Source organism: Hippopotamus amphibius, chromosome 1, assembly GCF_030028045.1.
Source record: "Hippopotamus amphibius kiboko isolate mHipAmp2 chromosome 1, mHipAmp2.hap2, whole genome shotgun sequence".
In the NCBI taxonomy this organism is placed as follows: Eukaryota; Metazoa; Chordata; class Mammalia; order Artiodactyla; family Hippopotamidae; genus Hippopotamus; species Hippopotamus amphibius.
In genome coordinates, this window is record NC_080186.1 from 179,502,806 (window position 1) to 179,514,906 (window position 12,101).

At 44.6% G+C, this 12,101-nt stretch overlaps 1 protein-coding gene across 3 annotated transcripts in view; it reads right to left on the bottom strand.

Moving 5' to 3' along the window:
* The window catches only part of TNFAIP8 (TNF alpha induced protein 8), a 124,206-nt gene that overhangs the window by 27,486 nt on the left and 84,619 nt on the right, over positions 1–12,101 (bottom strand). The window contains exon 1 of one of the 3 annotated variants that reach the window (XM_057736876.1): positions 10,171–10,719. The exons of the other annotated variants lie outside the window; for them this stretch is intronic. Coding sequence (XP_057592859.1) covers positions 10,171–10,324 — 154 coding nt within the window. The 5' untranslated portion in view covers positions 10,325–10,719. Of the gene's footprint in view, positions 1–10,170; positions 10,720–12,101 lie in introns of those variants that run through there. 3 annotated transcript variants of the gene reach the window in all.

Here is a 12,101-nt window from a genome sequence, read left to right on the forward strand (position 1 = left end):
CATCCTCTGGCCTGTACTCAACCTAAGCGCCCCATCATGTCGTCTGTCCTACGAATGCACACATGCCGTGAACCAGGGGTTCTTCGAGAGCAGGGCCCTCCACACACACACAATCTGCTTTTCCAGGCCCTACAGGGGACACACTAACTCAGCCAACATTTGTTGCTATGAGTATATGAGGCCCAGGGAAGGCAGCAGTGCTTGAGGGAGAGAGGCTGCACCCGGAAAACAAGACTGTCCATGGCAGGCAGAACAGCCTGTACTTCCAGGGACACCTCTGGTCCCCAGCTTCTCAACCTAGCTGAGGGGCCCACATGAAAACACATACCTGGGCCAGGTGAGCCGGCATCAGGGATATATGGCAGGTCACACTGGAAGGAATGTTCATCAAGTGCTTATTCTCTTCCTGACAGTCAACCCTGACTTGGGCACATGAGGTCTTAAGGCTTCAGGCCTCAAGCTGTCCTGATCACTTAGGGCATTCTGCTTAGTGGCCTCTTTGCTTCAGCATTTCCTTGGAAGAAACTTTACTCCCAGTTATTTATAAAATTAAATCTTGTCTGTCACGATGAAGCTGGAGACTGTATTCCCACGTAAGTCCACAGACGATGCTATATATACAATCACAACCCCCCATACATCTTTAAGACCCTAAATGCCATAAGGTACCAACCTAACAACCCAGGATTTACGGTCTTCCAGATTCCCGGAGCAGCACTCCCTCGGCCATTTACTGCCCACTCAGCAGTCAGTCACTCAGCACACCCTACAGCTCTATGCCTAACTCTCCTTCAAGGTTGAGAACAAGGTTTAAGATATATGATAAATATAGTTGACATTGCTATATCTTATATATGGAAGGTTTTAAGAGAGTAAATCCTAAGAGCTCTCATCGCAAGGAAAAAACATTTTTTTCTATTTCTTTAAATTTGTATCTATATGAGATGACGGATATTCACTAAACTTGTGATTATCATTTCATGATGTATGTAAGTCAGATAATTATGCTACACACCTTAAATTCACACAGTGCTGCATGTCAATTATATCTTAACAAGACTGGAAGAAAAAAGATCTAAGCAATTGCTCTTTCAGGTATCTTGATCAACAGCTGGGGAGCAGTGGCTGCTTCTCAAAAAAATGTGTTCTACTCCCAACCAGGCACTGGGCCCGAGCGCTCCAGGGAAAACCAGGCTGTGGGCCACCCAACTGCGCCTGCAACTGCATGCCCGGTGTCTGAAGGCCAACTCTCTTCCCACCCACACACATGCACACCTTCTCCACAAGGCAGAGCACCCCTGCCCAACCAGCCATAGAGCTAATTTTCCTGAGTGATGTTCTCAAAGGAATGCAAACAAGTGAGCTCACTGTTAAATGGCCTCTCGTTTAGTCCACCACTTTCAAAAGCAGGGATCTAAAAGGATCTGTTGCAGAGCTACATTTTACTTCACAATGCCTCCTCACCTTTACTTTCCTGAGGTACACCTAAGAGAAGGTGAAACAGGAAATCTCCATGTGTTCAACCATTCCGTTTAGGTTTGGTACATTCCCCCAAAAGGTAATGAATGACACCCACACAAACAAATTAGGTTGTCCTGCTTCCAAGAGATCTCATGCAAAAAAATTCAGGACGCTAAAACCTATGCTTGCAAAATTTCTTGTTTGCCAAACAGGCACAAGGCAGGTAGAAAGGGCCTAAACATCACCTCTCTGGGCTTCAGTTCCACATCTCTAAATGAAAAAACGTTAGATGAAAAGATGTGCAAAGTTGCGTTAACTTGAAATCATGGCGATTTGGGGAATTCCCTGGTGGTCCAATGGTTAGGGCTCCACATTCTGTTGCTCAGGGCACGGATTCCATCCCTGGTTGGGGAACTAAAATCCCACAAACCGTGCAGTGCGGGGGGAAAAAATGGTGATTCTACTTGTGTTTGTAGGGGGGAATCATTTTAATTATAAAAGGCTTCTTACTGTAGATCTTCCTTAAATATTTCAGATATATATAATGATTTGATTTTTTTATTCGATGTTTTAAAAAAATTCAGCTTCTACTCTCTTTTTAGGCACAATCTACTGAATGAGGAGAAGTAAACAACCATGTTCATCTCAGCGTTTCTCAAGTTGCTAGCTTCTTTCTCACGCGGATGGAAATGCTGACAGACGGTGTGCGGCAAAGCTAGCCACTGCATAACTCTGAAGTGGAATCACTGGGTCCCAAGACTTTCTCTCCCCTCACTGCATTCTCTTTTACCCACCCACTGTTCGGCTACTTCCTGGATTATCAACAGCCAGGAGCAGGGAATTTATTTGTTTTTTGGTTTGGTTTTTTTGGAGGTGCTGCACCGCACGCGGCATCTTAGTTCTCCGACCAGGGATCGAACCCATGCCCTTGTAGTGGAAGCGTGGAGTTTTATCCACTGGTCCTCTAGAAGGAAGTCCCAGGAGCAGGGAATTTAATGATCCATGTTATCCTGGTTGTTCAGGGGCATCTTAATATGAGGACAAGGAAAGTGTGATGCAAATTCAGTCTGATGAAAACTTCAGAAATGAGGAAGAAAGAGGCCCCAGTATAATTAAGCTTACAGAGCTGGGGGCGTCAGGCAACACCAGGTTATCAGTGAGGTCCACGGCAGAGGGGGCAGTATGGCACAGATCCCTACATAGATTTTCTGTTTTTAGTCCTTGTCAGCACAGTGCACTCTAAGGCTAATGACTGTGTAAAAGGAAACAATTACATCAAAGTCCAGTGTTTCAGAGCATAGACTGCACCTTCTACATTATACATGACATCAAGGTCAGCGGCACCAAGTGCCATGCATTTCATCAGAGCCAAACTACTGCTTCACCTCTGAGCTCATCATTCCCTGTGCAAAGCAAGAGCTGGGAAAGGGGGGAAAAGGGAGAACACTGGTACGGTAATGCTTAGCAATCAACGCCATTATATAAGCTGCCATAGCTTGTGAGGTTAAAACAGGGAGGACACCACCTGGTGTGGCAGCTTATATGATACCATTGAGATTTTGATTATAGAAGAGGATATTAATAAATCACCACCACAGAACAACTGAACTTTTCTATGATCAATACTCTGACAGGTATTGGTCCCCTTCCTTGCAGCGGAAGTCTCTACTTTTTGTCTCCTTGAAGAGTTAAAATTCCTGGGAGGTGGGGTATTGCTGACCATGAGGTCCCTGCAAGGCTCTGCAAGGCTGCCCGCTGGCACATGTGCCGGGGTGCAAAGCTCAGGCATACCTTGTCCTGGCACTTGACTGATCTCAGTCACTTGACTGGCAAGCTGATCTAGACTGGCTTCCCGAAAACCCACCAGGAATTGGGAGCCCAGCTCTGGCAACTCAAGGCAACCTGGGGCTCAGAGAAACCACCATGGAAGCATGAGGAACAGGTTAGGTATCTGTTAAATGATACTAAAGCTGAGGAGGGCTACAATTGAGAGTGTAAATGCTTGTGCATATGCCCAACAAATTAACATATTATCAGGAGATATGACAAATTAAATGAGTGGAACACAACTGTGCCGAGAATCACTCACATGTGTATACATACACTCCTTGCAGGTTTTAAAGAAACTTGAAACTCAGTGGATGCTACAAAGTCACCCAGTTGTAATAACACAACACACACGCAATTGAACCTTGCTTCACATCAATGACCTGGGGAGTCCCAGCTCTCCATTCTCAAGCTGGCCACTGGCTCAGAAAGTGAGGTCCCTCTTTTGTCTCAGAGGTATTCTGGTTCATCCTGCTGCGGTAGGCTCCAGTGCCTCCCACTCACCCTTGCTGGGTTCTTAGATCTCCTGTATTAGGAGTAGATGGATGTACTCAAGACTCCCTGCCTGCGTGTCTGGGCTCTTGTCTTTCTCCTCCGAGACACCTGGCCTCTCCACTCCCGTCTTCTCAAAACTGGGGTACAGGTGGATACAGGACCACAGAGAGCATCCTTCAGAGTGCCAAGATTACTTGAGGGTGGGGGAGAGCAGCTTTTGGACATTTCTGGAAGTATCACATCAAGGTTGAAAGCCCAGGGTCTATGGATAGTCAGCTTCCATTCAAATCTTGATTCTACCCTTTCTAGTTTTATGGTTTCAGGCATAGTTTTTATCCTCTTTGAACCCCAGTTTTCTTAATTGTTATGGGGAACTAAAACAAAGGGTTATTTGACAAGTATTAAATGAGATAATATATATAATCAGATGCTTCGCACTGTGCCTGGCACATGGAGCCACTCAATATGTTTTAGTTTCAAAATTGTTTCTTCAGTCTTCAAGGCATTTTGAGACACTCGCAAGCCACCTTGGGTCCCGACCCCAGTGATCAAAGACACATGCTTGTTTTGCCGCTGCCATTAAAAGTACTTTAGGGGGCTTCCTAGGTGGCACAGTGGTTAAGAATCTGCCTGCCAATGCAGGGGACACAGGTTTGATCCCTGCCCCAGGAAGATCCCACATGCCACAGAGTAACTAAGCCCGTGTGCCACAACTATGGAGCCTGCACTTTAGAGCCCATGAGCCACAACTATTGAGCCCATGTGCTGCAACTGCTGAAGCCCACGTGCCTAGAGCCTGTGCTCCACAACAAGAGAAGCCACGGCAATGAGGAGCCCGCGCACCACAACAAAGAGTAGCCCCCACTCGCCACAACTAGAGAAAGCCCGCGTGCAACAAAGACCCAACATAGCCAATAAATTAAATAATTAATTAATTAACTATTACAAAAAAATACTTTAGTGGAGAATTTAAGAAACACTAAATAGATTTGTCCCCTCGGTTTGGAAGGCACTATTCCTGTAAAAGTAAGACTAGACAACTTTCCAGCAGTGTTCTAAAAAGTTTCATCATATCATGTAATCTCATTTTAAGTTGATTAATTTGACAATGCTTTATTAGGCCCAACTATAAGAGAGGCCCTAGGTCAAGAAAAAACAAAACAAAACATGCACAAATCTTGCTTTCTGAAAAAACTCATAACAAAGTAGAGGCAAAGGAAAATAAAACTAATAGCTATAAACCATGAAAACACGGTACAACTGAGGGAAGTACAGGGTGTTGTGGGAACGCTGTGAAAGATCATCTACTCCAAACTGGGTCCACTTGGAGACATTCCCCACTTGAGGAGGGCCAAGAGAGTGATCACCAAAAAGGAAACGATGTTTGTTGAGGAAACAAGGAAGTAAGTAAACAGGGCAACACCAGGGGTGGATGGACCAGTTTGGTGGTGTGGCAGATATGCGTTGCTGTTTTGGTGATCTATGTCAGATGTCCTTTTCCATTTCTGAAGAAACCGTCATTTTGCAAGTGGTTGTAGGAGTCAGACCCCTATCTCTCACTCCCAAAGCTGGAACCAGAAGTTCTCTCTCCCACGGGCAGCAAGGGGCAAGGACACAATCTAGCATTGGCAAATCAGCTGGCTTATTTCTGAGATTTTTAAATGTCGAGGATGACCAAATATCCAGTCACATCTGGAGCCCCATCAGTGACAGAACTGAAAAATATACAGGGGGCCAAGGCTATGGTGAGGTCCTAACCAGGAGATTCTTGGCTGCATTTCCCGATGCAGTTTTCAGGGGCTAATTCTTCTTGTGGATGTGTGAACTACCCAATATACTTTCAATATATTCTTTGGCTCATGATACCAGGAATCAATTTCCATTTTTTGCAACCAAGAACCCCGATGAAAGAGGTGGTTATGTAATCACGAGGGTACAAATGCTGAGGGCTTGAACCAAGGCAGGGGCTGAGAAGATACAGAGAAGAAGAAGCATTCAACAGATAATGAGGAGGGTGAAGTGCCAGGTGGAAGCTGAAGATAAAGGAGAAAGTGGCGTCAAGAACAACTCGCAGATTTGTAGTTTGGAAGCCAAAAAGAGTGCAGTGATATTCAGTGATGACACAAAAGGAGGATCAGATTTGTGAAGGGTAGGAAATGACAGGCTCAGTGTAGATCTGCTGAATGTGAGATGCCTATATGACATTCACAGCATGGTGTTTACCTGGACTCACAGACATAGAAAACAAACTTATGGTTACCAAAGGGGAAAGGGGGTGGGAGGGATAATTTAGGAGCTTGGGATAAACTACTATATATAAAATAGATAAACAACAAGGTCCTACTATATAGCACAGGGAGCTATATTCAATATCTTATAATAAACTACAATGGAAAAGAATATGAAATAAACACACACACACATATGAAAAAAATGAATCACTTTGCTGTACACCAGAAACTAACACAACATTGTAAACCAACTATACTTCGATTTAAAAAAAAATAAAGCATGGTGTTTACCAGGCAGCTGGCTGTACAGATGGCTCTTAGAAAAGCCCAGGCTGGAGGTCTAGGAGATCAGAAAGAAACAGCTAGAAAAAGGAAGGGAAATCAGGAGAATGCAGAGACATAGGAACTAAGGAAGCAGTTTAGGATTGCAAGGACACTGGTCTTCTAGCGTCAAATGCGGCAAAAAAAAGATCAAGTAAGATCATGACAAAAATATGAATGCTGGGTCACTGGTAATTTTAGCACCTGGGAAATCACTGGTGATTTAGGCAATTTCAGTAGAGTAGTGGAGAAAAAGACAGACTTCAGTGATAAGGGATGACAAAGAGTGAGTAAGTAGGAACCATGCAAGAAGTTAAAAAAAAAAAAAGCAGGTTCATTTTACAGAAGAAATAAATGCCTAAAATTAACAGAGTTCTGAGGATTACTTTTAAAGAATGAAGATCATTCATTCGTTTTATAAGTACTGAATGATCACCTCTCACGGTATAGGTCTTGGAGACACAGTGGGGAATAAAATAGACATGGTCTTGCCCTCAAGAGCTTGTGGTCTAAAAAGATGCTAAACAACCTGGTGAGTACCCGCAAGGAAAATATTAGGAGTCCTGAGAGACGGCAGTAAGAGATCTTAATTTAAGTTGGAGGTTCAGGAAGAGCCTCTTCAAAGACCTGACCAGGAAAAGGGGGAAATGTGGGAAGAAGGATTTTGGGCAGAAAGACCATCAAGTGCCAACACCCCAAAGTAGGGAGCTTGAGCCCATCTAGACACAGAAGGGAAGGAGCCAGGAAAGTCATGGGGCCTACTAGTGCGGTGAGGAGCCCACAGCGCAAGGAGTGGCTTCTGCAGCAGGAACCACGCCTGTTCCACAGGCACCGGGAGGGTGGGTGTGGGTGAAGGTGAGTCTGCCAGTCTGGAAGCAGGAAGTTGAGGGAGCTGTCTAATGGCTACTGTTTTCTTTGTGAAATAGCAGGCCTGGTGAGGCATGAGAGAACTGGGTGAGTTGGTGGCGGGAAGTGCTATTATGGGCAAAAGAGGAGGAGCTGAGCTCGCTCACAGCTCAACCCTCCCAAAGCAACCCCTCCTTAATAATGGCTTCTTCGCTTTCTGGTACCAAAGCTTTAATAGCCAGGACAGAGGAGCCCCAGACCACCTGATGCCTGGCACTAGAAAGATCTTCAGAGATCTTAACTGCCATTCATTTTCCCTACTTCATAATTAAGTAATTTACTCAACAGGAATCAATTAAATGCCAAAAATATGGCCATCAACCCATCTCCTCGGGAAGCCCCCATCCGTTGGGAACTGTTGATATCCTGCTTTCAATGGCCTTCCCCTATTTAATAAAGTAGGTTTCTTCCTTCCTTTCTCTTGCTTTCCTATTCATATTATGCCTGGATATCTTAAACTCATTCAACTTTTAATAAAGTGAGGTCTGGGTTCTTTTTCTCTGTTTAATACTCAAGCACAATCACCTATTCATCTGTAAGCAGGCAAAATTAAATCAGTTCTTTAGGAGGTGGTTATTGACCAAGGATGGAGGTTCAGCCCTCCTGGCACAGAGTCAAGTACGTCCTAAGCTGTGATGGCTTAACAATATCCCCAGTCATTTGCTTCCACATTCACTCACTTACACAAATATGTTGGCCTCCAAGGATTTCTGAATCCAACTTCATAATTTTTTCAGATTCAACCCCAAACAAAGTATACCAGTCTCTCACTGCGGTTCAGAATAATGACTCAAAAGTATCTCCCATTACAGCAAATCAGGCATGAAGCATCCGAAGGCAATTTTCTTGCAATGCAGACATTGTGAAGAGCTTGTGGAGATCCCACATTAAACGGGATACATAAGTCCACAAGGAGGAAAAGCAAGGCTAAGGAGAGGGGACAGGATTAGTGAGGATAGAGAATAAAGATCGCTGAGCTATTTAAACAGCATTGCTCCTTTCTGAGTGGTGGCAGCTAAACAGAGGGTTCTAGATCACAGCCAATAACCAGTCTTGCCAGAACTGCCCAGGACACACATGCACAAAACACATATATGTACACAGACACTCATGCTTTATTTCCTGGCAGAAGCTACCATGATTCCATTTGTTAATGAAGTATTTATTCAACCTCCCTCAAGAGTTACTCTATATCCTACCCTAACTGCCATCAATTTAAAACTCCAGCGCCTCATATTATTAAAAAAAAAAAAAAATTCAGAGCTTTCTGTAAAAAAGCAGAGGCAGGTAACCTGCTACAGATCTGCAGAACGTAAATGATGGCAAGTAGAGGAGTAAGGTAAGGAAGAAGGTGGGGTGCACGTTAAGGGACCTCTTCACACTCCACTTTTCAGGCTTGCAATGGGTGAGCTGGGCAGGAGAGAAGAATATGGGTGCTGCTAGAAGAATGTATCATATGTTTTGGGATACTGTTTTTCTACTTTCTCCCCACTCTCTTTTTTTCGAAAGAAAAAAACATGCCTGGGAGAAAAATACCAATGTAAGTGTTACTAGTAATTCATATAAAAGTTCACCACTGGATTCTCTCAGCCCGATTCCTATTTGCCTTTGACTACTTGTGACTTACTGTAAATTGCTGTTTGAAAGACAGAAAAGCCTTTATCAACACAAAGCTCCATCAGGACAGACTCCGTGCAGCAAGGAAACATTAATCCCTCCAGCTCCACATCAAGCTCAAAAACAATGCTCCTGGCTGTCATTTTTCATTCATACCAGCCCCATATTTTTATTAAACAAGTCTATCTTTATTGACTGCTTCCCTCACACAGCATAATAAAGTAAACGTCAGCCCACAGAGACTACATCTTGAAACACAGGGCTTTACTTTGCGGATGGGAACCAGTAAAATAAGACAAGTTTCAAGGGCTCTCCCGGACTGATTTCTACCAAATGGAGAGATGATGGGGCTCCTTTCTGTTCCTCACCCTCCCAGAGCTGCTGTGATTGACTTGAAATTTACCAGTTTCCCAAGAGGCTACTTGAAAGAAAAGAAATTTCACAATCTTGAACAGCCTCCTTTCTTACTCTCTAATTTCCCCACTCCTATCCCCACTCCTACCTCAATTTACAAGAGGACTTTTGTATACATAAAGTTTCAGGAAACAACGCATACAAACACTCATACACAAATAAACTCCCCGAACTAACAGCAGCGTGTAATTGTGTTTTGGTTGGAGCTTTTCCAGCCCTGTCACCCGCTCTCTGTTAGAAGTAAATGAAACTTTGCTTTGGCAAAGTCAGAAACAGACAAACTCTCCTCAGTTTCAAGCTGCACAAGGCCTCCCTCATATCTCTCAACCCCCTTAAAGCCTCCAATAAAATAAATTCACCGCTGAAAAGCCAGCGAGGAAAAAAAAGAAAAGAAAGAAAGAAACAACAAAAAAAACCCCAACCTATTCCCAAATAAAGATCTTTCACTTCTCCCCCTCACGCAGCTTCCCCTTTTAGCCGGAAACACACAGCTTTTTCCAATTCTGAAACCCTTTTTCAAGGGACCCTCGACTCTTAAGGCTCTTCCAGGGTATCCGGCTTTTGGCTGTCCTGATGCAGGCAGGCAGCGCTCTTCCAAGTACATTTTGCATTTTTGGAGTCAATACTGGGGCTGTTTCGTTTCCAGAGAAGTCTAGAAAGCATCTTTTAGTGGGCTGGCTAAGCTAGGTCTGACTCTTCCTCCCCTCCCCTTTGAACGGCCGCGGGATGAGAAGGTTACAGGATTGGGCACATTGGGCTCTAACTGAGCAGCGAAGGCGCAGGGCGGACAAAGTACCCATCGCTCGCTTTTAAACTCCCATCTGTTCCCCCACTCCGCCCTCCTTCCACATTCCTCCGCAGAACTTGGCGGGGCACCCCAGCAAAATCAAAATCGTACCTTCCTTGGATTCTTCTGCTTCGGAGTGCATGGTGTCAGGGTAAGCGGCTGCAGGGGCGACTACCGCTGACATGTACTCGGACGAGCTGCAAATTCGCTCGGCAGCCAAAACCCGCACACGACGGAAAATAAAAGGAAGGAAAGCCACTAACATCAAAACCTCCGCGGGGCGGGAGGGCCGGTTCTGGTGCAGGGATTTTCAGGGGGAAAGTTCTGCAAGAGTGACGAATCGCGTCTCAGCTGGGCGGCGGGAGTCCGCCCCCGGGGCTGTGCGCCCCAGCCCTTCGCCGGCGACCTGGCGGCTGGTGGCGGGGCGCACGCAGGTGGGGCGGACGCTGCGGAGGGGCCCGGCGGAGGGCTGCCAGCCGCCAGGATCCCGGACGGGCCCTGCCTGGGAAATCAGTGTGCAGGGAAGAGAAAAAGACACCTCTCAGAGCGCGCTGCTGTTTTACATAAATCGTAAATGCATACGCGGTCCAAAAAATGCTTCTCCATCTTTAGGTTACATTTTTCGACGCCTATTGAACTTTCCGTGTCTTGGGGTTTTATACGCCAAAAATGAAAGATTTTAAAGCTGCTCGGTTTTATACGTTATTTTTGCAGTAAAGTAACGAGGCTATTGGCTGGAAGGACCTGCTTCACAAGCCCAAGAGAGGGCCTTTTGAAGAAAGTGGGGTGTGGCCTACACCCCTTACCTTTGCACAGGAAAAGAAGACAAGGCGGCTTACTCATTGAGTAAAACCCGGGCGAGCCCTCTTACTCAAACCCCAACCGGGTGCACTAACTCCTCTGCAGTTACCCCAGGGGCCAATCCCCAGACGGAGGAGGCGATTCCCTCCCTGCGCTGCTTGCAGCTACCAGGGATATGTTCCTTCCAAACAGCCAAAAGAAGAGGGGTGAGTGGGGAGGTATTCAGGCTTTTGAAATGCTGATAGAATAAAGAGGCTTCAGAGCCTGGAGAATAGATCTCAATTCTGCCCCCTGGTCGGGCCCACAAGCTTCTGCAGTCGGCTGAGAGGAAGACGTCTTAGGTTTGTGAAGCCTCAGTTTTTCCTTCGGAGAATGGGGGACCAGAGCTGCCACCGACAAACCTGTCTTATTGAGGTATTTTGCAGAGCACTAGTTTTATTACCAATCTAAGGGAACAGGTCCTCAAATAACATACCTGAAAGATCCATTAGGAAACTGTGAAATAAGTTACATTCTTTTAATAAATTTATTTTCCAGCTGCTTTCTTTTTCTTCATTTCCCTTTTTTTATATGGGCAAAAAACAAGAAGAAAGGCTCTATAGTAAATTTAGTGAAAAGAATATACAACAGATATAGATTTAAAGAGTCTGAATTAAGATTTAGTTCTGCCATTTATTATTTGTGTGACCTTGAACAAATTATTTAACTTCTCTGGGCCTCCCTTTCCTCATCTGGAAAATGAGGATTAATAAATTTTATTTATTTCACAGATTTATGCTTGGTATTAAAGAAGGTAATATAAACAAAAAGTGATCTGAAAACCATAAAATCCTACAAAGATTATTACAAACTACCGCCACCATTAAAAGTAAATTTTTGTAAAAGATATTCTTGGGTTTTATTTCACTATTGAGTTTGAACAGAAAAAAAGTGTTTATGTTATTCACAAGCAGTGAAGACTATTATAAATATTAACACAAGGCCTAGATATTAAATCATTTCCTACTGCTGAGTGATTCTAACATGCTTAAGACACCAAGAAGAATTTTACCTCAATTTCACTAAAAGGGCAGGATGATGAGAGGAAGACAGCCAGTCAGAAGAGAGAAAAGAGGAGAAACATCTGGAAAATATCAGTATGGTGGAGCCTCCCGGAAACTGAGCTCACCACAAAAAGGGTAACAGGCTGCACCCTTCCGAAAATCACAGTTAACTGCGAGGTCCCCTCTGCCACACATCCT